General features: G+C 40.0%; 1 protein-coding gene across 1 annotated transcript in view; it reads left to right on the forward strand.

Annotated features, from left to right (window-relative positions):
• Positions 1 to 25,972, forward strand: part of CDH9 (cadherin 9) — a 129,301-nt gene that overhangs the window by 69,628 nt on the left and 33,701 nt on the right. Inside the window, exon 3 of the mRNA XM_006115915.5 lies at positions 9,384 to 9,678. Within this exon, the coding sequence (XP_006115977.2) occupies positions 9,384 to 9,678 (295 nt within the window). The remainder of the gene's footprint in view (positions 1 to 9,383; positions 9,679 to 25,972) is intronic.

A 25,972-nucleotide genomic window follows, 5' to 3' on the forward strand; every position in this document is an offset into this window, starting at 1 on the left:
ATTTCAAAATGGTGAAGAAATGCAGGGATTGTTCTAATGTCTAGTAAGCCTGGATTCTAAGACTTGGGACAGTCAAATCAAAATTTAGACCATTTTATGAAACACTGATGTGTTAGTACAGTAGGTTCAGGGACATATTCATAGAACCTGTTAAAGAAGAGAAAACCCAGTGCTCTAGGATGCAATTCTCAGAGGCTGTGTCTACACTGGGCCACTTATTCTGGAAAATCAGCCGCTTTTCCGGAATAAGCTGCGAGCTGTCTACACTGGCCCTTGAATTTCCGGAATAGCAACGATGCTCTACTGTACAAAATCAGCTGCTATTCCGGAAAAACTATTCTGCTCCCGCTCGGGCATAAGTCCTTATTCCGGAACACTGTTCCGGAAAAGGGCCAGTGTAGACAGCCCAGTAGTCTTTTCCGGAAAAAAGCCCCGATCGCCATTTTCGCGATCGGGGCTCTTTTCTGGAAAAGCGCGTCTACATTGGCCACAGACGCTTTTCTGGAAAAAGGGCTTTTCCGGAAAAGCAGCCTGCCAATGTAGATGCTCCTTTTCCAGAAAAACTGAAAACGGAATAGTATTCCGTTTTAAGCAGTTCTGGAAATTCATGCCAGTGTAGACACAGCCAGAGAGTAGGGAAAAGAAATGAACCAGCCACATCACCAGGCTTGTCCTAGAGATCCTACAATTTTGAGTGCAGGTGAAAAAGAGAGCCAGCTGAATGAGGAAGCTGGAAGCCAAGGAGAAAACTGATCTCTAGAGTCCCATCCTTAGAATGTAGAAAGGAGAAAGTAGCATAAGCAAGTGAATTCACTAAATGTTATGGTCATCAGAAGAATTCAGAAATTCCTGAGGAAGCCCTTCAGCTACTCCTAATAGAATGGAAATTTATCTCTCGCCTAGCAGCACAACTACCACAGGCACCTTGAAGCAGGAATTACCAGCATATTTCACAAAACAGTACTCTAGAGAATTTATAACATTGGTATGCTGTACACAAGAACCATATGCTGGAAAACAGAAGATAAGAAAAGTAAATGTCATTTCCTTTCTTTAATATACAGTCACTTAGGTTACCATCACACATGGATTGGAGGTATTTAATTAAAAAGTTAGTACTGATGTCACAAATCAGGTCAAGTAAATATATTACTATTTACTGCATACATAAAACTTTGGCTTAAATACATAGGAATAGGAAATTAAAGCAAACCAGATACTGCCACTGCTATCCAGACTGAAGACATACTGCACTTATTAAGCTGTCTTTAGACTTTTAAATTAGTTAAAATGTTAATGCAGTGGAATATTGGCTGCTGTTACAGTATCATTGCCTGCTTTAAATTTCAAGGACAGATATAAAATCTTACAGTAGGAATATTTGCTTATTTCCTACCTGTCACTAGATGTCAAGATATTTTCTGTGAGGCTTCTGGATTAGCTATTGTATCATAAACTGTTATTTAAATTGTTTGTTATCTTTATTTGTGTTGGGATTTTAATTAATTTCTCATCATTTGTAGACCATGTCTCTGTCCTCTATGATTTTCCTGGGCAGATTTACCCTGAAAAGAAGAATGTGAACAACCAGAAGGGAGTATTGGGTAGTGGTTATGTCACAGGACTGAGATTAGTAACCACCTAGTCTCTCTATCAGTGAAAAAGTATACAAACTTGTTTGAAAAATCTATGCTACGGAGCATCCACACTAAACTCTAAATAACCCCTTTGTGGTTTGAATATGAATTCTCTATGGAGTCTGTGGCTTTAAGGATACCATGGATGGGTGAACACCAAAGACACTCTACTTAGCTGCATTTTTGGCCAACATCCATTTCACTAAATTTCTTGGCTTTCTGATGATCTAATATAATTCCATGTAAAGTGAATTTCTATATCTTCACTGTATTAACTAAAGTGTTAAATGTGGAAGTGTATACCTATCACAACTCTTTTGTCCTAAATCATGAGAAAACCAGCATTATAAAGGTAAATGAAGAGTATGTCTACTCCATGGAGACTATATTGATATAGCTCTATTTGTACTGCTATATCATCATAGCCACTGTAGATGATTCCGCCCCACCACCCACCCACGTTTACAGGATCACCACCTCCCAATATGAAATTAGCTATGACAAAGGAAACTCTCTTCAGTTGACATAGCTGCATCTACACTGTGACTTATGTTGATATTAGTTACATGTAACACAGAGAGAGGCAGGAAATATGTGATTAGAAGAGGACGTGGGACAATCAGTGAGGTAGCTACCCCTCTGTTCAGTGATCTGAAAGGTCCCAGGACTCTAGGCCACTGCTGGTGCTACCTTGACCTTGGCAGCAGCTAGACTCCCAGGCCCTTTAAGTCATCCCCAGAGCTTTCAGTGGTGCATACCTTGGAGAAGGCTACTTGAAGGGCTACTTGGAGAAGGCTAGGTCCCCCCCCCCCCACCTATCCCCTCTGCCTGAGGACCCACCAGAGCCAGCTCCCCACCAGGCCAGCAAAGTTTCTCATGAGTCCTGCTGGGAGCCAGTCACAATCATGACATTATACTGGTGACTCACCAGTGGTGAGGCTGTTTTTCACATTTGTTTTTACTGACATGGCTAAACCAATATAATTGTTCAGAGTAGGCCAAGTCTAAAACTCCCTCAACCGCACTGCAGAAATGTGTATATGCTAAAAGGTGGATTAGCACTTGACCTTAAATGTACTGTGAACCAGGAGACTGAATGTAATGTGCTTGGGGGAAAAAAAATCCATCTGAATAGACTGACCTTGTTCAAATATATAAATTGTGCATGAAGTATAAATGAGCAGAGAGGTGCTGAGATGACTGAGCTGAGGGTTCAGCAATACCTTAATTACTAGTATTCTTGGTATGTAAAGACAAAACCATATCCATCCTTGGTTTGGGCGTTAGCTTCATTTTCCATAGAATATTTTTTTCAGTATCCATTATTCCCTTACTGATGTGTGATAGCTTCCACCCAAAATAATAATCTGCTTTTACGCTTTAATTATTTATTGCTTTGCTTCCATGACCAGGGAGAGAATAAAATAAACTGATTGCAAGTCCCAAGCTCCTTCTCACAAATGATTTTATGAGAGCACACAATGAAACACACCCAGAACTGTCAGAAAAAGAGCAGCAGCAACAGGGGTGCTGGAAAAATTTTTAGTGAGGCTGCTGTGAGCCATTGAACCAGACTATAAATTCTGTGTATAATGTGGATTCCACTTCAGATCAGGGGGTATTGCAGCACCCCTTGAACCCCTAGTTTCAGCACCTATATGCAGCAAGCCAGCCCTCTTCCCTTCCTGCCAGCAAAAATCCCCTAACCCACTCGCTATTCAGCATCTTTGGAAAAGGAATCAGGGCAATTTTCAGTCTCTCTTCCCCTCTCCCAGGTCTTTTGCAGCTTCTCCCTGTGGTCTGTCAGAGAAAGAAAAGGGATCATCTTCCTCCCCAACCATAGCTGACAAGAGGCTTCTTTTTTCTCCCGAACATAACAGAGTCTTCTCTCAACTGTTTTCTGATGAAACTGTATGGTCTCAGGAAATCCCACAGAGCCTAGGAACATGGAGAGTGAAGACAACCATAAAACTTTTCAAAAAGCATCTAATAGTGAATAGAGGCAGTGGGCAAATGGAGTGGGACAGTCTAAGGGGCGGGAAGGAAAGCTGTATGGGGTGGGGTCAGAGGAAGTCAGACCTGGCGGATCCAAAATTAGGATCTGGGATGAAGACAGTGAAATTGAAGTATATACAGGCAAAGTAAAAAGCTTTTAGAACCAAGTTGTATCTGCCACCATGCAGGATATGTTTAATGCTCCCTTTGCATTCTCTCTAATGCCCCCGCACCCTTTTCTCTTTCCTTCAGCAGCATCAAGATATCTGCTTTTCATCCCATTTCGCAAAAGAGCAGGTCTACCTTCTAAACTTCCATGACTAAATCAAGATTCTCTATTTGTCCATGACAACTTTTTATCTACAAGTGGCTTCTCTAGAAGAGTTAGGTTCTTCTTTCCCTTTTCAGCTGTGATAGGAGTGGAACAGAAGTGAATTGCAGATGACATGTTCAGATTCAGGTGAAGCTTGGCATTTTGGATTTGGGTAAATATCTGTAAATTTAGTTAGATAATTTGTGTCTACTGGAAGTCTAGGTACTGGTTCTCCTGTCATTTGCATGATGCCAGCATAACTCTATGGCTACGTCTACATTGGCCCTTTAAAGTAGGAATAAGATCCTCCGGAAAAGGGCTTTTTTTCTGGAGGATCGGGGCCAGTGTAGACGCTCTTTTCCGGCTTTTCTAAAAGCCGGAAAAAAGCGGCGGACATTTTTATTTAAATGCCGCGGGGGATATTTAAATCCCCCGTGGATTTCCCTATTACGACCTCTGAAATTAACATGCCCCTTCCGGAAAAGGGGCCAATGTAGACGAGCCCTATGAGTTACTCCTCAGGTAAACAGGCATAAATCAGCTGATAATCAGGTCCTTACAGTTTGAGTAAGGAAAGAAAAACAGGTGAATACTTCCTTGCCCCTCTGTATTTGGTCTGTCTCCTTCTTCAACACCAACCTTCTGTGGTCATATTGCTGTCTTTTTCTTTCTATACCCTGATTTCTCCTTCAGTGTGCTAGACTTACTTTTCCTCCTTCAGCAATATCAACACCTTTTTTTCCCTTCACCCATTGTAAGCAAAGTACTTTTAAAAAATTCTTGCACAGTAACAATACATAGGGAGAAAATAACTTATATTGCTGTTGTCCAGATTCTTACAACTATGTGACTACTATTGGCTTATCAGTATGGAGATAATGGTAAAGCTATAGCTAAAGCAACAGTAGCTGATGTAGAAAGAATATGACATTAATATGAGGCCAACTGCTGAGAACTTTTTGCTCTCATTTATATTGGAAATAGTAATATTCCTAGTAAGATAATAGTGACTGGGGTCAACTACAGACAGATTTTTTTCCGAAAGCAGCAACTTTTTTATATTATCGTGGCATATGAATTTCCCATATTGCAGAAAGAGACAAACTACAAAATATAATTTGAAATGTGTGCTTCTCCCATTTAAATGTGGATGGGGTATAGTTTCAGGAGGAATTTCCATATTTTCAAAGCATGCTCAATTATACTATCAGCTAATTCCCCCTACCATAAATGACTTTCTGACTAACAATCATTAAGAGAAAGTCACACTGAGTATGCATCTAAGTAGCCACTTAGGAGACCTTTAGAAAAAATGTGCATAATAATCAGAATAATATTAATAAAAACAGAATAGAGTCCTTAAAGTGTAGTGTCTTGGCTATGTCTTATATTCAGACATATTTCAAATGAGAGTGCATTGCATGTTAAATGAATTGGTAAAATCATTTGGTATCAGGAGTGAATGCTATCTCCCCTTCAGTTCTACTTACCTGTTTTCTTTTTTGAAGATGTTGAAGCGCCTTGCAGAACTAAAGTTAGTCACAGAGATTTTAAAACCTACAATTTATGACATTAAAAGTTAGACACCTGGAAATTAATCTTTTAGTCCCTATGGTGTTTTCAATGACTGAAAACATTGACTAGTGAAAAAGAATAATGTAGAAGAAAATAAAGCTGTATATTCTTACAGGGATGAATTTGTTCTACTGATAAATGTCAGAGCTGAATATTTTAATCAAACTTTAGTTACTTCAGCTAAATTATACCAATTTTAATGCATTGGGAATCTTTTGTGTTTGTTTTTATGGACACACACAAACCATGTACACAGGTGAACATACACAAACAGAGCACACCAAATCTGCAAAAATTTCTGCATTATACACTTATATATCAGGGATGACATTTACATTGGGCTTAACACTATTCCTGTTGACATCAAAGGGAACAGGATTTGGCTAATTATTTTCTTGTTATTATTACTTGGTTTTAGTAAAAAAGTATGTCTGAATAGTAGCTTGACAATTCCTTGTGTTTGTAACTGATACATATTTCAAACCCTATTTGTATGTGACCCAGTGTGTATTTCCTTTGGCACAACTGAATCTTATATGTTGGTGAAGTATTTTCAATTTCGATTTTCAAACAGCTAAATATTTTTGTGGAAAATACACCATAATCTGATATTCATGCAAAAATCATGTGTATTAGTGAAAATTAAATTAGAGTACATTGGTATAATTTAATTTATAACTAGGTTCATTTGGCTATGAAGATGTACAATACTACCACCACTGCAACCACTATAACAAAAAGTATTGCAGTAAATTTTGCATTTAGATGATAATGGTTCCACTGCTCCATTTTACAAAATATGTATTTTATCTCAGTAAGGAAACCAGAAAACTGTTCAATAAAAACAACACAATGGCAATATCTAAAAGTATTGTACTTCAAGTTTCCTGTGTATTATATCACAAGCAGATTAATTTTCCAGCATTTAGAAAGTAGAAAGATGTTTAATATTTGTGAAAAAACAAAGATGCACATGGTGATGGTGATGCAGATTTCTTTCCTAGTAGGTTTACTGTCAGGCCAATGCCAATACAATATGGAACCTTTTATCACAGTCTGCAAGTTCAAACATAGCCCCAAATCAGTAATGTCTGGGCATCAAATACTGCCTCGTAGTCTACATGAAATGAGCAATTTCTCACCTTACAATTCTTAGTGTGCAGGTAGGTTCTAAAACCAAAATCACTATTGAAACGGATTAACAGCTATATGTGTGGTTTCAGAGAAAAAGGGCAAGGAAACTGTTCTGTTATTGTGGGGGTCAAAGGACACCGAGAAGGCAGTACGAGTGAATGTAAAAAGTTTCTGTCAATGCTGTACCCGATTTTAAAAAAAATGGATATAGGACTTTATCCTTATGGTTGGGCACACATTTTATAAACTTAGAGTTAACTTTAAGAAGGGAGAAAGTAGCTTGCTTCAGTTGTTGTTTTAACATAGGTTTCATGCAAAGGACTAGTTAATGTAATTTTATCTTTACTTATATTATATATATTTGACTATTGAAAATTTTAGTTTGGTGTAAATGCTTCATGTGATGCTTACAATACCTGAGTCATAAAATAGAATGGGTTAAAATATGAAATTTCTATTCTGGGGAAATTATGACAATTCAAAATTTGTTTTCCTTTGGATTTAGAATAAAAAACAAATCAAAAAAAGGTCCTGTAAAATGTATTTTTCCATTTTGTGTTTCAAGTCAAAACATTTTATTTTAGTAAAATCAAAATGTTTCATTCAAACTTCAGATACTTTTTATTTTATATTATGCTATCACTTAATAAAAGTTTAAAATATTAAAAATTAGAATGTAACATTTTCATTGTATTGAAATGCAACATTTCAATAAACATTTCAAAAAATGTCATTTGAAATGAAAAATCAAAAAAGTCCAAGTGAACATTTTGATCTTATTCAAATGATATTTCTAGACAAAATTATTGAAGTTATCACATCTCCCCTCTCTAAAAAAAACAACTTTTAAGAGAATGGCATTTTCCAATGGAAAAGTAGCCTGTTAGAAAATTATGGAACAACTATAAAAATAATACAACCACTCATAATAATAGCTATAAGAATCTTACAAAATAAAATGTACAACCAGGTAAAATTGTTTTGCTTTTGGGGCTTTGTAATGAAAACAAAACTGTCTTAGTGCTTCTTATAAGTATTTTAATACGTTTCTGAATCTTTACATGAAAATTCTATGCTTCATAAGAAAAGTTTAAAGAATTGATGGGCATTCCTTAAAATGGTTCTTAGTAGAGGTATAGTGTAATCATGCAATTGCCCATGAATTTTTATATATAGTATATGCAAGCTATTTAAATCTCTTCCTTCTTTATAAGCATTTTCACAATAATATATCTGAAAGTACTACAAAGTACCTGAAGATCATGAAACTAATGTTTTGCCTGCATATTGCCTTCTGCTATGACCTTCTTTAGATTTTACCTACTAAGAAGAGTTGGCTGGAAGGTACCTAAAACACTTTGTTGCTCCAGGATGTAGTGATAGTGATTGTCTGACTCAGTATTGAACTAATGACCATGAAAACTGTTGCAGAGTACTGTGTTTGCTGTATTCTAGGCAAGGTGTAAGGCTGAGATTCAGATAACTTCAGGCTATTTAAAAAGCTCTAAGACTCTTTTTACAAGAAGAGGAATATTAAATCATTAAAAGCTGCAATTGGGTAATTGCATTATCTCTATTTAAACATCTCCCTATAGTCTCAGAGCAATACTATATTTGTAGAGCTGCCTGGGGAAAAGACACCCAAATCCACAAAAAATCATAATTTTGGAATTTTTTTCTTCAAAGTGGTACAAATCTATACAATCTCTTGTGTACCTGTAAGTCTATAATATTTTGTTTTATGAACAATAAGTCTTCCCACAGTGGAACCATTTTTATGTTTCTAAAACGACACATGCGCTCTGGCTTCCAGGTTTCTCGGGAGCTTAGGAATTTGAACTTCCAGGGTTATCAACTTCTCCTCTCAAGAAGGTAATTGAGGAGATATGGAGCCTGGAAGCACAAGAATCAATAGCTCCCAACTTCCTCACCACAGGATCTGCCAATACACTAGATAAGAGGACCAGTGGACTGGAATCCATGCAGGTGTTCATCAGTTTCAGTTTGGCAAATTGGCATTTTTCCAAAAGAAAAACACTCCAGTGGAAATTCCCAAACAAATCTATTTATTTGATTTATGGATTTAGTGTGAACAATGTGTTGAGCTTTTTGAAAACATAGAGGAAGACAATAGTTTATCACTATCTACTGTTCTTAAAAATTGTATTATATATAGTGGGGACCTGGAAGTGGGGCAGGAAATCATTAACTCAGATGAATCTCAAGAAAAAATGAAATAGAACACTAAGGTTTTTCAGTTTGAACTTTTACATGTGCTGTTAAGATTTTCAGAAAGCTCTAATCCTTAAAACCAATCTGTTTATCACTTGTATAAAGCAACTGGTTCTATTCTACACACAAATACTAGTTTTATCTTACAATAAGAAACTTGAGAGTTTTAGATTTCTCTTATCTTCAATAAAGAGACTTTTCTGGGTTTCTGGACAGACTGCTGAAAGACACATCATTTTTGTTATCATTGGGTTATTATAAATGTTACTCTATTATCTTCTATATCCCCTCGTGTCCTTATGAATTTTTTTAGAGATATTTTGTGTGTGTGATTGAGTCTCAAATTTGTAATTTTTCCAACAGTGAGACAGAAGATAACCACTGCTGACCCCAATTACAGTCAAGATTTGTACAGACTTATTCATATATGCTGAATGATTTGGTCTGTAATAACAATACATATATTTATAGAATTCTTCTTTTCTACCTCCCTGAAGCTACACACTGACCAAGATAAAGGAGATGGAAATTTAAAATACATATTAACAGGAGATGGGGCTGGCAGTCTGTTCATTATAGATGAAAATACAGGAGATATTCATGCTGCAAAGAAATTGGACCGAGAAGAAAAGTCTCTGTATGTGCTACGTGCCAAGGCTATAGATAGAAAGACTGGAAGACAAGTGGAGCCCGAATCTGAATTTATTATTAAAATCCATGATATCAATGACAATGAACCAAAATTTACAAAGGACATGTACATCGCCAGTGTTCCTGAAATGTCTGGAGTTGGTACGTATAACTTATCCTTACATAAAATATAAAAGAGCTTTTGGGGATTCAAGGATAAAAGTCACTCCTCCTGAGGAGTACTGAAAGGTTATTATATGGCGTATTTAAACAGTAATACATGATGCTGTGACTATCCATTCAATAACTCCTGTGTTCAGGAATGTATCATTACTGAGCAGAAACCTAGCTTTGCTTATTTGTTTCATCTTCATCCACTTTTTATGCCTTTTTTCACACCATGGGCTTCTGTATATCTGTTTTAAATTTATCACAGCCAAATGGGAATGTATAAACAATGGTCTTCCATTTGCACTTCTATCACATGTTCAACTAATGTTGTACAGGAATAAATATTCCAATCAATTGGACATCTCTGCATCTTTACACATAATAATCTGTAAATCTGTAAGTAAATAAATAATTTATGTATCAAAGTGTTCATAGTAATACCTCAAGCTCATTTTGCTCATTTTCTCCTCCACAAAAACATTCCACCTGGCTCTCTCTGTCTAGATGTAAAGATACATGGCAGAGGGGGTAGAAGAGAAAATTACCATTTCAGTCTCAGATTTTTTTAAATGCAGTAAATGTTTTACAGCTCTTTCCAATGGCAGCATTGAAAACCAAAACATGAAGTACTTGTAAGTAGCAGGGTGAGGAATATATTCTCAAAAGAAAATAATTCTCTGTTCTTTGTTTATGTAATGTAATGCTTTAGCCATTATCTAACAGCATGCTACAATAAGCATCCATCAGAAGCTGTCATAATTGCCTAAGAGTCTCATTGTTTCTCAGATAGAGATAATCTCTCCAACAGAGATGGGCAGATATAAAGCACACATATGAAGTAGGGCAACTAATTGTTGTGGATTTATCTGGTGCTTAATCACCATCATTTAAAATCATGATCTGTAGGATCAGCTCTGAAAAATGGCATTGCTAAGAGTGACAATAAAGTACCAATAAGCATTTCTGACAAATACATATGTGTGCCTACAATCAGCTGAAACGAGATTTACCAGAGCAGTGGACAAAGGCTTCCCTTGTCAACCGTGGCATGTCTAGACTGCCCCGCTGTGCCGATCAGCTGATCGTCGGCACAGTGCGGCGGCCATTTTGTTGTAAATGAAGCAGCGATTATTTAAATCGCCGCTTCATTTTGCTATGTCTAGTAAACTCATCTACATGGATCCATCGATGGAGCCATGTAGTCTAGACATACCCTAAGAATGGCTATGGCAGAATGAGCACAGGGGAGTTTGGCAGTAAAGGTTATAGCCCACCTAATTAATTGTTTGTGGAACTAAGTAAAATCAGTTGAAAATATACAAAGTTTATTGTGCAGAGTGATACTCTCTGACATCTTGGACCTTATCTATTCATATTAAGGTTTAGAGAACACACTAATGTTATCATTATAGGGATGTTAACTAATCAAATAGTCAATGGGATTTCCATTGACTATTCAATTAGTCAATAAGGGCACCTCTGCCTTTGAACTGTAGCAAGAGTCCTGCCAGGCTCTTGCTACAATTGAAAAGTGGAAGCCCTGCAGGGAACTCGGGACCAGTGAGGAACTGGTCCCATGTTCCCTGTCATGCCTGAGCCTTTGAAATGTATAAGAGCCCTGGCAGGGAGCCCGGGGAAGCCCTGCAGGGAGCCCGGGGCCAGCAGGGGAGTATATTATAGTCAGCATTACTTAGTAGTTCAGCTATGGTTACCTCTTGAGTTAACTTCCTTTTGCTACCTAGAGCTAAGTTAAAATCAACATCTCCTGTCTGGAGCTTAAGACTTAGCTGATCCAAGAATCAGCATTTAAGGTATCAAGAAATGCTATATCCTGACATGATATTTGACACGCTGATGTTAAAATACTGTAAATCACCCACTACTGATAGCAGATTAGACTTTTTTTATGCTTCCATCTCCTTTAGTATTGGGCATCTCATCTTTCTTTGCTGTCTGTAATATCCAACTAGTATGATTATCATACCTGGCAATTCTCTGCTGAAATATCTTTTTGAACAGAAACAAAGGGTCAGGGTTTCTCCCTGTTTTTATCTTGCTCCTTTGCTTGTATTCCTGCTACATGAGATCCACATAGATACTACTGTATTTTCCACTTAGGCTACATCTAGACTGCATCCCTCTGTTGCAAATCAAGCAAGTTGAAATTGCCAATGAAGCAGGGATTTAAATATCCTGCGCTTCATTAGCATAAACATGGCTAGTGCTTTTTTTGAAATTGAGCTTTTTTGAAAAACGTCAGTCTAGACGCAGATCTGTCGAAAATAAACCCTTTTTCAACAGATCCTTAAACCACTTTTTTGAGGAATACAGGATCTTTCGAAACAGGGTTTATTTTTGACAGATCCAACTCTAGACTGCCTTTTTTTTCGAAAAAGCTCTGTTTCAAAAAAAAGTGGTGGCCATGTTTATGCTAATGAAGGGCAGGATATTTAAACCCCTGCTTCATTAGGAATTTCAACGTGCCTAATCTACATCTCTCAGTCGACAGAGAGGTGTAGTCTAGACACAGCCTTAGAAATATCTCATTACATTCTATGGAACCTTTTATACATAGTGTCAGAGGGGTAGCCGTGTTAGTCTGAATCTGCATAAACAATGAGAAGTCCTGTGGCACCTTATAGACTAACAGATTTATTGGAGCATAAGCTTTTGTGGGCAAAGACCCACTTCGTCAGATGCATGTAGTGGAAATTCCAGAGGCAGATCTAAATATACAGGCACATGAAAAGAAAGGAGTACCAATCAAGAGGAAGGTCAGAGATAACAGGGTAAATTCAGTCAAGGAGGATGTGGCCCACTTCTAGCAGCTGATGTGGAGGTGTGAACACCAACAGAGGAGAAACTGCTTTTGTAGTTGGCTAGCTTTGTTTAACCCTAAATTGATAGTGCCAAATTCACAAATGAATTGTAGCTCTGCAGTTTCCCTTTGGAGTCTGTTTTGAAGTTTTTTTGTTGCAGGATGGCTACTTTTAAATCTGCTGCTGTCCTGAGACATTGAAGTGTTCTCCTACAGGTTTTTGTATGTTACCATTCCTGATATCTGATTTGTGTCAGTTTATTCTTTTACGTAGGAACTGTTCAGTTTGGCCAAGGTACATGGCAGAGGGGCATTGCTGGCACATGATGGCATATAATACATTAGTAGATGTGCAGGTGAATGAGCCCGTGTTGGAGGAGAGAGGGAGGAGGCTGTGTGGTTGGGGGGGAGGGGCTGCGGGATGCAGAGTGATGTCACTCTGTTGTCCCACTGGAAAAACTTTTTTAGAGGTATAGTAAGATAAAATAAGATTAGGGTGGAATATAGGAATTACAAACCAGTGAGTCTTCTCTCAATACTATGCAAACTCATTCAAATACAAATGTAGAAGGGTTTAAAAAAAACGTAAACTAACATGACACAATAGGGACAAGCTTACAGTTTTAGTAAAGGCAAATCAAAACAAAATGCTTGGATGTGTAAGTAATGGGACAGAAAATGAAAACTGAAGTTCTGAAAAAATTATTATAATCACACTATAAATCAATGGTTGTCAAAGCAATGAGGATTAAATTTTGTCGCCTAGAAAGTCACAGAGTTTTTCTATTGATTTCAATGTAGCTCTTGTTTCATCCCTGGAATTCTCTGTTCTGGTCAGTCAGTCTCCTTAGAGACTACTGCAGAAAAAGAATTCAGAGATGGGAGATGGAAATGAGCAAAGACTTGGGGAAAATTCTACAGGCAGAGAAAATGAAAAGAGTGTATCTCCAATGGGGCCAGTACTTCACACAAGGATAGCTCAGTTTCTATAGTAGACAGTGAATGTAGTTGAAATAATGAATGACTCAGAGGAGACACGTTGAGTAATGGTATTTAACCTTTCTCATAATACCAAAGCAAAAGGAAACAAATTGAAAGGATGAAACTTAAAGAATAAGAGAGTTACATATGTATTTGAACAGAGTACAGTTAAACTGGGAATTCTCTACTGGGCACCAGTAGCTTACAGGGGCTAAAAAGAAATTTCCCCTAAGGACATGTATTTCATTATTGCCTTTCTGGGGATTTTTGCATCTTACTCTGAACCTTTGATTACTTAGCTGCTGTCAGACATAGTACACCATACTGGAAGAAACAATTGCCAGAACTAGAATGGCAATTTCTATATTCCAAAGGACACAAAAGACTGATGTTGTCCTTTTATGAATAAACTATTCTGCTCCTACATAGAAGGAGGTGATTATTATTTGTACTACATTAGAAATCGGAAATATGACAAGAAAAAAATTCTCTTTTAAAAAAACATGTAGTACTTTCCAACCTGCATTATCAAAAGGTTTCTTAAATACATGCTGGAAATTGAAAATAAATTCAGCAACATAATTTCAGCTAAGGTTTTTCAAGAACAACCTTTAAAGGAAAAGGTAAAATAGATTATACGGGTTTTTGTAACTATTCTATGGTCTTCTTGCCTTTCAAGATCACAGATATAAGTTATGTTTATCAAAGAAAAGGTCAAAATGAAAGTGACTTTTCTGAGCTTTTTTAAAAAAGTGTTGATTTGAAGGAAATTGTGAAAAAGCAAGTTAGCAGTAGAGACAGTAAAATGGTTGGAAATAAACTGTGTTTTGACCATGGTCAATATTACTCACTTCTCTACCTGCCATCTTAATCTCAGCAGGAAAAGTTTTCTATTCTTCCTTATTAAACAAACCCCAATAGGAAGCTGGTAAACATCCTTTGCAATATAGTTTTAACCTTTGAATTGACTTCATTTTCCTAATAAGAAAAGGTGTAATATTAAGTCAGGCTCTATTCATTTATCATTCAACTCCATTTGTTTAGGTCAAATTGAACTGATGAAACTGAGGGCTGTGTGCTTTCTATCTTTATACACATACCCCACACGCACAAGGAGGGTATGTCTATGCTTGCACCCTGTTTCAAGAGAGGGATGCAAATGAAGACATTCAAAACTGCAAATGAAGCTGGGATTTAAATATCATAGAATCATAGAACCATAGAGCTGGAAGAGACCTTAGAAATCCATCAAGTCCAGCCCCCTGCCCAAGGCAGGACCAATCCCAATTAAATCAACCCAGCCAGGGCTTTGTCAAGCCGAGACTTAAACACCTCTAGGGATGGAGACTCCACTACTTCCCTAGGTAACCCATTCCAGTGTTTCACCACCCTCCTAGTGAAATAGTTTTTCCTAATATCCAACCTGGACCTCTCTCACCACAACATGAGACCATTGTTCCTTGTTCTGCCATCCATCTCTACTGTGAACAGCCTTTCTCCAGCCTCTTTGGAACCTCCCTTCAGGAAGCTTAAGGCTTCTATCAAATCCCCCCTCACTCTTCTCTTCTGCAGACTAAATAGACCCAACTCCCTCAGCCTCTCCTCATAGGTCATATGCTCCAGCCCCCTAATCATTTTGGTTGTCCTCTGCTGGACCCTCTCCAAAGCATCCACATCCTTCCTGTAATTGGGGGCCCAGAACTGGACACAATGCTCCCGATGTGGCCTCACCAGAGCCGAATAAAGAGGAATAATCACATCTCTGGATCGACTGGCAATGCTACTTTTAATGCAACCTAATATGCCATTAGCCTTCTTGGTTACAAGGCCACACTGTTGACTCATATCCAGCTTCTCATCCGCTGTAATCCCCAGGTCCTTTTCTACAGAATTGCTACTTAGCCAGTCGGTCACCAGCCTGTAACAATGCTTGGGATTCATCCGTCCCAAGTGCAGGACTCTACACTTGTCCTTGTTGAACCTCATCAGATTTCTTGTGGCCCAATCCTCCAACTTGTCTAAGTCACTCTGGACTCTATCCCTGCCGTCTACTGTATCTACCTCTCCCTCTAGCATAGTGTCATACCCAAACTTGCTGAGGATGCAATCCATTCTCTCCTCCAGGTCATTAATAAAGATGGTGAACAAAACAGGTCCCAGAACCAAACCTTGGGGCACTCTGCTAGAAACTGACAGCCATCCTGACATCGAGCTGTTGATCACTACCCGCTGGGCCCGACCTCCCAGCCAGCTTTCTGTCCATCTGACAGTCCATTTATCCAATCCATATTCCCTTAACTTGCTGGCAAGAATATTGTGGGAGACCCTATCAAAAGCCTTGCTAAAGTCAAGGTATATCACATCCACTGACTTCCCCATATCCACAGAGCCAGTTACCTCATCATAGAAGCTAATCAGATTGATCAGGCATGACTTGCTCTTCATGAATCCATATTGACTATTCCTGATCACTTTTCTCTCTTCCAAGTGCTTCAAAATGGATTGTTTGAGGCTCCCCTCCATGATTTTTCCAGGGAATGAGATAAGACTGACCAGCCTATAGTTCCCTGGATCGTCCTTCTTCCCTTTCTTAAAGATGAGTACTACATTTGCCTTTTTCCAATCACCCAGGATCTCTCCTGATCTCCATGTCTTTTCAAAGATAATGGCCAAAGGCTCCTCAATGACATTTGCCAACTCCCTCAGTACCCTCGGATGTATTAATCCGGACCCATAGATTATGTACTTTTAGATTTCTCCACCCAGGGCTTTCCACCGTCGTCCCACATTGCATCACTTAGTGCATTAGTCTGGGAGCTGGTCTGTGAAGACAGAGGCAAAGAAAGCATTAAGTACTTCAGCTTTCCCCACATCATCTGTCACTAGGTTACCGCCCATATCTAGTAGGGGCCCTACACTCCCTCTGATCACCTTCTTCTTGCTAACATGCCTTTCTGAAGTCCAAGATGTGTGTTTTACTACTCTTTTTTCTTCCTTTGGTCAGGATCCTGAAATCTACCATCTCATGATCACTGCGTCCCAGGTTGTCACCCACTCCTACTTCCCCTATTAGTGCCTCCCTGTTTGTGAGCAGCAGGTCAAACTGCGCACTGCCTCTAGTTGGATCCTGCAGCACTTGTACCAAGAAGTTATCCCCAACATTCTCCCAAAACTTCCTGGATTGTCTGTGTACCTCTGTATTGGTCTCCCAACAGATGTCAAGGCGATTAAAGTCCCCCATGAGAATCAGGGCCTGTAATCTGGAAACTTCTCTCAGTTGTCTGAAGAAATCCTCATCTACTTCATCCATCTTTGATATCCCATGCTTCATTTGCATATTCACATTCTGGTGCTATATCGAAATAGTGCTATTTCAAAATAACAGACGCTGTTAAGATGCTGTTATTTCAAGAGAAAACCCTTCTCTCGAAATAACCGTTAAACCTCTTTGTATGAGGAATATGGGTTATTTCGAGAGGAGGGTTTTCTCTCAAAATAACTGTCTTAACATCATCTGTTATTTCGAAAAAGAGCTATTTCGATATAGCACCAGAATGTGAATATGCAAATGAAGCTTGGGATGTTTAAATCCCAGCTTCATTTGCAATTTCACGTGTCTTCATTTGCATCCATCTCTTGAAAGAGAGTGCAAGTGTAGACATACCCACAGTTAAAGAGGAGTGACTGTTTTAAAAGTAATATTTTGCTCACTACTTGCATAAACTCCTTGGAAACTCAAAGTATCATACATCCTAATGACTTTAAATGAGACTGCACTGAAATATTTGCTTCAGAATTTTCTCATCACCTTTTTTCTACATTGTGTCATCATAGATACCAATAAGTAAGGGGACATTGATTATTTCACTTCTGACACGCATACAGGGACCATAAAGTCTTATAGGGAAAAGTTGCAGAGAATCAACTTTGCATTTGAGAAACCTCATATATTCTATTTCTAAGTTTGCTTAAACATCAATAAGAATTAAGGATGAGTGTAAAATTTAACAAAGGAATACAACTCATCTTTGAAATTCAATCAAGGAATATTTATTTTTATGCTACATAGAATACTTTCCCCCCAGTATCTGATACAAGATAGCATGAATAATGATGATCCCCATGGCCTTGCTATCTCAGGGTATGTCTACACTACAAAGTTAGTTCAAACTAACGGACGTTAGTTCGAACTAACTTTAATAGGCGCTACACTAGCGCTCCGCTAGTTCGAATTTAATTCGAACTAGCGGAGCGCTTAGTTCGAACTAGGTAAACCTCATTTTACAAGGATTAAGACTAGTTCGAACTAGCTAGTTCGAATTAAGGGCTGTGTAGACCCTTAATTTGAACTAGTGGGAGGCTAGCCCACCCCAGGTTTCCCTGGTGGCCACTCTGGCCAACACCAGGGAAACTCGTATGCTCCCCTCCCAGCCCCGGAGCCCTTAAAGGGGCACGGGCTGGCTACGGTGCCCGTGCCAGGTGCAAGCCTGCCAGCACCCAGCCAGCAGACCCTGCACCTGGCACGGCTCGAGCCAGCCACCCGATGCCCCCCAGCCCTCTCCCTCTTCTCGGGACCAGGCTGGCGGCTCCCGGGAGCTTGCCCAGGACCGCAAGTTAGTTCGAACTAACTCTGTAGTGTAGACATACCCTCACACAAAACTCAGTTCTATTAGATAAAGAATAAGGTAGCGTTAGTTTATAAAATATGCTCTGGTTAAATTGGGGGCGGGAGGGAAGTGTGCCTAGCTTTGAGTTGGCATGAAAAGAAAAGCAGCCAAAGTGCAGACAAACATTATTTTTACATGCAGTCATATGCCACATTCTGTTGTCAGATACAGCTTTGGCAATCCAGACACCCACACTGCATAGAATAGATACCATAGTTGGAATATTTTGTACAGCTCTGTGACTCATTTATTGTAAATTAAGAGTTCCAAATCCACTATATATTGACAAAATCTGTAGTTTTGTCAATTGTGTGTATTCAATTTATGAATATTTACAGTTTTCGGTTTTTAATTAAAGATTTGTTAATATCCATTCTATGAATATTTTTAGAGAGAAATTTTGAGATTTTCACAGAAAAACTGAAGCAAAATGACATCAGTGCTCAATATTTTTTAAAAATATTTCCATTTTCATAAATGCACAAAACAATTTAAATATGTTTATTCAGGGGGTTTGAGTACTTTTTGGTATTGATACAGCTCTAGGAGAAGCTCTTTCTAGAGAATGACCTAATACTTCATATTCATCAATAATTCATAGGGGATTCCTTGTTAATATTGTGTACAACAATAGCTGATGGATATTTTTGGTTGGGGAAATCTCCATTTTTTAAAATTTATGTTCATTGGGAAAAATACATTGAGGTCACATTCTTCACCTTTCTAGTCTCATTTGAATTCTAAAATTGAGCTTAATTCTTCCTGAATTGTTATTATTTTCAGTAAGTTATACAACGTGATATCTGATATGAATAGCACTTTACTAAAAAAATTACAGGTCTCTGCTATAAGGAGCTGGTAGCCTTGGGCATTGGTCCTTCAGGTTCTGTGTGAAAAGACTCTCTTGCATGGAAATCAGTAAGACTTTGTGCAGGCACCAAGTTCCTTCTTCATGGATTTGATTGTACAGACAAGATCTTAATTCTCTGTATAGATTTTATGTCCACTTAAGCACACCTTTTATGCACCTCGTGAACACCCAAAGGGCTTCTGAGTTACAATAATTAGATATACTAAAGCATATAAAATGGAGGATTAAGGGACCTTAGGAGACAGATCATGCCATATATAGGAAAGCCATGAGAAGTCTGATTTACAACAACAAAATACCAAATTATCACAACCCAGGGAACTACTGACACATGGAAGGGCCAGAGATCATGGTTCTCAAGTGATATAAAATATACATTCACTAGCAAATCACATAATTCTTTGGACATATCTCCACAGCATGAGAAGCCAGAGAAGACCAAATTGGTTAAACAGTGACTATACGTTTTTCACATAAAGGAAATTCTGAAGATGTGTGTTGGGTGGGAGTGGGGGAGCGGAGGAGTAGAGAATTATATAGTATGCATTTCTGCAACCCTTTCTTGGACTTGCCCTTTTGACTAGTATTTACATGCAGCAAAAGAAACTGGAGAATTTAGCTTACAGTGATAATTAATGCTGATTTTCTTTGTTTTTTGTGTACATCTTTGATATTTACTTAATATATTTGCTGTTTTATTTGATTACCCTTTTCCACCACTGTGCAAGAGACACTACCTCTTTTGCCAGCTATTCTCCATTTCAGTAAAAATCTCTCTGTAAGATTTCAACTGACTGGCAGAAAAAGTTATAGTATTTCAGATCTGACCTTTATTTCCAACTACTATTGATAGACAGTCAGATAGGAATGTTAGAAAGTGAAAAAAAAAGTCTGTTTCTTATTTTCTGTATGAAAACCGATTTTCTTTGAGGAAAATTGACTGTGTATGTAGTTTTCTCATCACTTTTCCTCATTGACTGACTATCTATCTGTCTAGTCTACAAGAGGATAAATAAATAGAAAGAGAGAGAGTCAGTGAGGAAACATGAAACTTCGCCTATCATTGAATGATAAGCATCTCTGATGGAAGAAGAACAGCAACCATATGGAAAACTAGTACAGCAGAGAACAGGGGATGGAACTTGGCTAGTAATACTAATATAAACCCTGGTCTCCCCCAAAATAATATGGGAACTTTAATGTGCACACAGAGAATGGGACATTAGTTTTTATCCTGCCTTATTTGAAAGAATAGGTACACATAATACATTCAGTACCCAGTCTATGTCCCTCAGAAGGATAAAGAGCCAAGTCTATACTCCTGAGAGTCAAATAACTAGTTCTAACTAATCCAAGTCATCCAGACATGAAACTTAGAATCTCTAAGCCATCCTTCCATAGGAGGGATGCTAACAGCTTAACAGATATGGGGCACAGCAGTTGAAGTATGGCAATGAATAACTAGATGTCATTCCTAAAAATTGGGGGTAGATTTCAAAGATGCACCCAGGGACGAGTTAGGCACTCATCAATATTTGCCAGCTGATACAAGTGATAGGCACTTAAATATATCACTTTAAACCATGATGAAAACACTCCCCTAATTACTTACTCCATATAACCAGAAAGTTGCAGGAAAAATTTAACTTTCTTACCCTTCCTTTCCAGTGTGTTTACATTTATAATCTATTGCATAGGTCAGGAATTATAAATTGAGAATCTGCAGTTTAAGTCCCTATTGCACCACAGATGTTCTCTCTAACCTTGGGTAAGTTACTTACCCTCTCCATGTCTCAGTTTCCCACCAGCAAAACTCATGTGAATGTTGTGAAGATTAATACATTTGAAGACTGTGAGGTATTCACAATAAGGGTATGTCCACACTACCACTCTAGTTCGAACTAGGGTGGTAGTGTAGACATACCCTAAGTGACATATAAATTCATAAGATAGATACAATCCTAGCAAGTGTGCAGATTTCCAAACATGACTGATGGCAAATGTGTATATATCTTATTGTGTCCATTTTATTTCCCATTATTTCTGCACATAGAAGAGAAAGTGTTTTGTTAGCTGACTAGTGCAGACTTTCACATTCATGTTAAAAGTGCTTTTATCATACTTATACTCTGAAATTGTTTGATGTATTCATTTTCCTCTTTTTTACTTGAGTATTTGTTCAAATATAGCACTAACCCCTGGATAAAAATACAATGGGCTTGAAGCTCACACACCAGCACTTTTCGTTCACATCTAATGCTGACACTGCAGGGGAATACTAGGGGATATGTTCTGCACTCTTAGCAATGCAGTTCTTTGGATAACATATTAAGTTAAAGTTCTTTCTTTCCTTTTCTGATTGATGCACAGGTGGATGTTAAAAATCCCACTGGCACTCTGAAAATAGTATGGGACAAATTCATTGGACTGTCCAGCTATTATACTGGTAACAATAATGTCTCCCTCTGTGCTGTATTAGATCACAGAATCCTCCCCTTTTCCAGTGCTCCATGACACAAATTCATAGCTCCTGCAGACAAAAACATTTTTATGAAACTAAATTCTAACCTGCATCAGAGTCTACTATGGAAAAATTATTTTGTGCATGGAACTCCATGCAACTTGGCTCAACTGAAGTTGGCGGTAGATTTCTGGCACAAACTGGAATTGACTAATACAATTTTAAATATATTTGAATACAAAAACTAATTCTAAAAGAAGATAGAACACATTTATATTATGTATTGACACATGTATACATTAATTAATTATATTATATTTCACCTTTTATTCTCTATCCTTCAAAGCCTGGGGAAAACCCGGTAGTCCTTTCATAGACAAATCTTCCACTAGAGTCAAATGGAAAGTAAAGTTGCCTTGCCCTTTTGAAAAATACTGCCATTTATTTTGGGTGCTGAATATGAATTTCAGTGACTAACTTTTGGTATCTAAGTTTCAAAATGTCAGGCCTATTGTCTAACAGCATGTTAAGATAAAGTATATCAAATATGTCTGTTTTGTAAGCAGAATACAAAGACAATCTCCTTCCACCAGACTTCCCCTACAATTATCGAGTGTTTCGAAAGTGTGCAAATAAAATCCATTTTTAGTGCAGAGCAAAACAATATGCTGCAACTTATTTTAATACAATATATATTAACATAATTAAGCATCACATACAACGCAGCATAGACAAATATGCTTTGAAAACAATTTTCAGTGTTCAGTGATGATAAAGGACAAATCAAATAGACTAATCACAGTAAAGAAATAAAGAGCCAAAATTCTGACATCCTCACTTAAGCTGCGTAGAAGCTTTTTTCATTAGTAGTCCAATGGATTGCTACTCAGTTAGTAAAGTTGCTACATGTTTTAGTGCTCTGCGTTTTGTGTCAGAATCTGACATCAGCTCTGCTGCAGCACAGCCATGCTGATATAACATTAGGAAGCAACAGAATGGAACCTCTGCCCCCCACAGTCCATCTGCTATTTTTTTTTTCTAATGCAGCCATTAAAATGACTTTGAAAGTAAGGGAAGAAATCTGAAAGTCTGTACAATACTGGGTTTGCTATTGCTAGATTAACCTGCTTTTGTTTTAAAATAGCTGGAGTTTACTACACGGTTTAGTTTGGTTAATATAGTACTTTAGCACAAATAAGCAAATGGAGACAAAACTAATAATATGTGTTTTACAGTAAATGCAATAAATGCATTTTAGGGATATAGCAAAATCATTATTCAAAAATATGCATCTCTGGTCTGTTAGTGGCAGTGATTCAGCATGAGTTCCATATGACAGTGATATTTCCCCCTTGTCTATGGTATAGAAAACTGTCTTCACAGAATCAGACACAGAAAGGAAAAAAAAGGGGGGTGACTTGTATCTTCTGGTCTTGTCCGCAGCTCATTAGAAGGACCACCAACTATATTATTCTCAAAGGGTATGTCTACACTACACCGTTATTTTGAAATATCTTGTTTCAAAATAGTTAAATCTAAATAAGTTATTTCAAAATAACGCATCTACACATAAAATGCATTTCAAAATAGCATTTTGCTATTTCGAAATAGCACGTCTACTCTGCTGAATCGCATTTAAGGACAGCTGAAACTGGTTCCAGCAGGGCATCAGGTCAGTAGTTGTTTTGTGTGGCTGCTGCCTGAGGCTATCTGAGGCTTGTGCTTAAAGGGACACCCCTGGACAGCTGGGTTTTCCTGCTTTGTTGTCTATCTCACTGAGGGACAGCAAAGCATTTTTTCTCTGATTGCTTTGGTCACTCTCACTTGGGACACCACAGCACTCAGCACTCTGGTGCTCATTTTGAATGTCTTGCTGCACATCTGGAAGCAAGTGCTGGAGACTTCCTGAAAGCTTCTGCGGCAGCCCAGCCCCCAGGTCCTCTTATGGATCCCTCTGGAGGTCATGGAGGAGCAGTGGCCGGATGCCAGCATGCCCTGCCGCATCTAGCGTTTGGACACCAGCAGCGACTGGTGGAACCATATTGTCCTGGAGCACTGAGGAGACCAACAGTGGACCCAGAACTTCAGGATGAAGAAGGACACTTTCCTCGAGCTCTGTGAGTGGCTCGCCCCTGCTCTGCGGCGATTGGACACGCACATGAGGCCCATCATTCCTTTCCACAAGTGTATGGCCATTGCCTTCTGGAAGCTTTCCACACCAGATAGCTACCGATCCATGGCGAACCAGTTTGGCGCGGGGAGTTCCACCGTCGGAGCAGTCCTCATGCAGGTATGGCAATCTCCAGCCACTGTGGTGGGGGAGGAGGAGTGCGAGGAGGGGATGGGCTGCCCTAGGGAAAAGGGGGGGTGCAAGTCCCCTCCCCGGGAGGGTTTGTTCTGTCCCAGCCACACTACAGACTGCCTGTAGTGGCCAGGATTGCAGTGGGGTTGCTCCTGGGGAGGAGGCATGGGGCAGTGGTGGGGAAGGTGCACTCTCAGCCACCCTGGCACCCCAGTGACTCTCAGTGGTTTTGTGTGTCCATCTGCAGGTGGTCAAGGCCATCAACAGAGTGCTGCTCCGCAGAGTCATCCGCCTCATCGATGTGGACGTGGTCATTGAGGGGTTTGGTGCCCTGGGCTTCCCCAACTACGGGGAGGGAGGGACAATAGACGGGACGCACATCCCCATCTGTGCCCCGGAACACTAGGCCTCCCTCTACATTAACCAGAAGGGGTACTTCTCGGTCATCCTGCAGGCCGTGTCTGACCACTGGGGCCGCTTCCTGGACATCAATGTGGGATGGTCCAGCAAATCACATGACGCACAGGTGTACTGCAACTCCTCCATGTGCCAGAGGCTGCATGCCGAAAACTTCTTCCCTGACCACCACATCAGGATTGGGGACGTCAACATGCTTGTGTGCCTGGTGGGCAATGTGGCCTACCCGCTACAACCCAGGCTCATGAAGCCCTACACGGGACACCTCAACCCCTCCAGGCAGGCCTTTAATGTCAGGCTCATCGGGGCCCACATTGTGGTGGAGGGGCCCTTTGGCCAGCTGAAGGCCCAATTTCGATGCCTCCTAACCTGCCTCGACCGCTCCGAGAGGAATATTCCACAAATGGTGCCAGTGTGCTGTGTGCTGCAAAATTTGTGGGGAAGCTTTCATGCCAGGCTAGATGGCAGAGGCCATCCACTTGGCTGGCCTGTACGTACAGCTCCATAAGGCTGCCAGCCGAGAGGCCCATCGGGGGGCTACTGGTATCCAGACAGAGGAAGAGTAAAGTCTCCATGGCATGCCCCACTGGGGCCTTGTGCCTTATTCCACCCTCACATCCTTCCACTTTCCCCTCTCTAACCCCCCTTTCTGATGTCAAATAAAAACACATGTGTTGCCAAAAAACCTCTATTTATTGACCATAACTGGGGTGGGGGGCAGGGATGAGGGTGGGAGGAGGAGGGAGAAACCTGGGAGCAGGGAGCTGGAAGGGGAAGGCAAGGAGAGGAAGAGGGAGGAGAAGCTCAGGGTTGGGGGGTCTTTCCAGCCCACCTGTCTCCCAGCACTGTGGGTACAGGGGCCTCAGTGTCCCTGGGGGGGGAACAGGTATGGAGGGGAGACAGGGGGAGGAAGGAATGGGAAGAGGAGTGATAGCTGGAGCGGCAGCAGGTAGCAATCTCTGTGCCATGGTCTGCAGGTGGTTGTGGATGCCACAGCCCTGGTCACGCAACTCCCGCAAGCTCTCCCGCTGCAGCTGGAGGTCTTCCTGCACCCAGTGCTCCTGGCTGTGGACCTGCCTTTGCAGTAACCTCAGGTGCTGCAGCTGGTATCCCACCTGGTTCCATGTGCGCCTCCTGGCTCTGGTGCGGAAGGATGTCCCCAGCAGGGTGGTGCACCCTGCACTTGCAGTTGGTGCAGCTGTGGAGAAACCAGAGTGGTGGTCAGTTATCCCTGGGGTCAGTTATCCCTGGGTGAAGCCCAGCCCCCCTCTGCAAGGTGAGGACAGCAGGTCTCTGCACCATCATGTCCTGCTATCCCCAAGATTGTGAGCTGGCCCGGGAGTGTACCCATGCCCCTGTGCTGTATATAGTATGGGTGGGGAGGATGTGACCTGCCTCCGCATAGAGGGGGCTTGTGGAGGGAGGGCATCATGCAGTGTCCCTCCCCAGGGTACGGAGCATGCCATGTGCCTTCATACATATATGTGTGACATGCACAGGTTGCTGAGTGATCCATGGTCAGCAAGGCCCACATGCACAGTCCCTAGGCTCCCTTCCCCTTTCCCTCCCCCCCACCCCGCCCTGCATAAGGAGACAGTGATGTCACTCACATGTCAAGGCCTTCCTGGCATCAGAATACAGCAGTGAAATTGCTGCTGGTATGCCTCACGGGTCCAAGGTGAGTGCCACACTCCCTCCAGGCTCCTGCAATTCCTGGCCATTGTCCTTCTCCTCCTCCTCCTGCTCCATGCTCTGGTCAGGGCCCTCT

Source organism: Pelodiscus sinensis, chromosome 2, assembly GCF_052426305.1.
Source record: "Pelodiscus sinensis isolate ZL-2025 chromosome 2, ASM5242630v1, whole genome shotgun sequence".
Taxonomy (NCBI): domain Eukaryota; kingdom Metazoa; phylum Chordata; order Testudines; family Trionychidae; genus Pelodiscus; species Pelodiscus sinensis.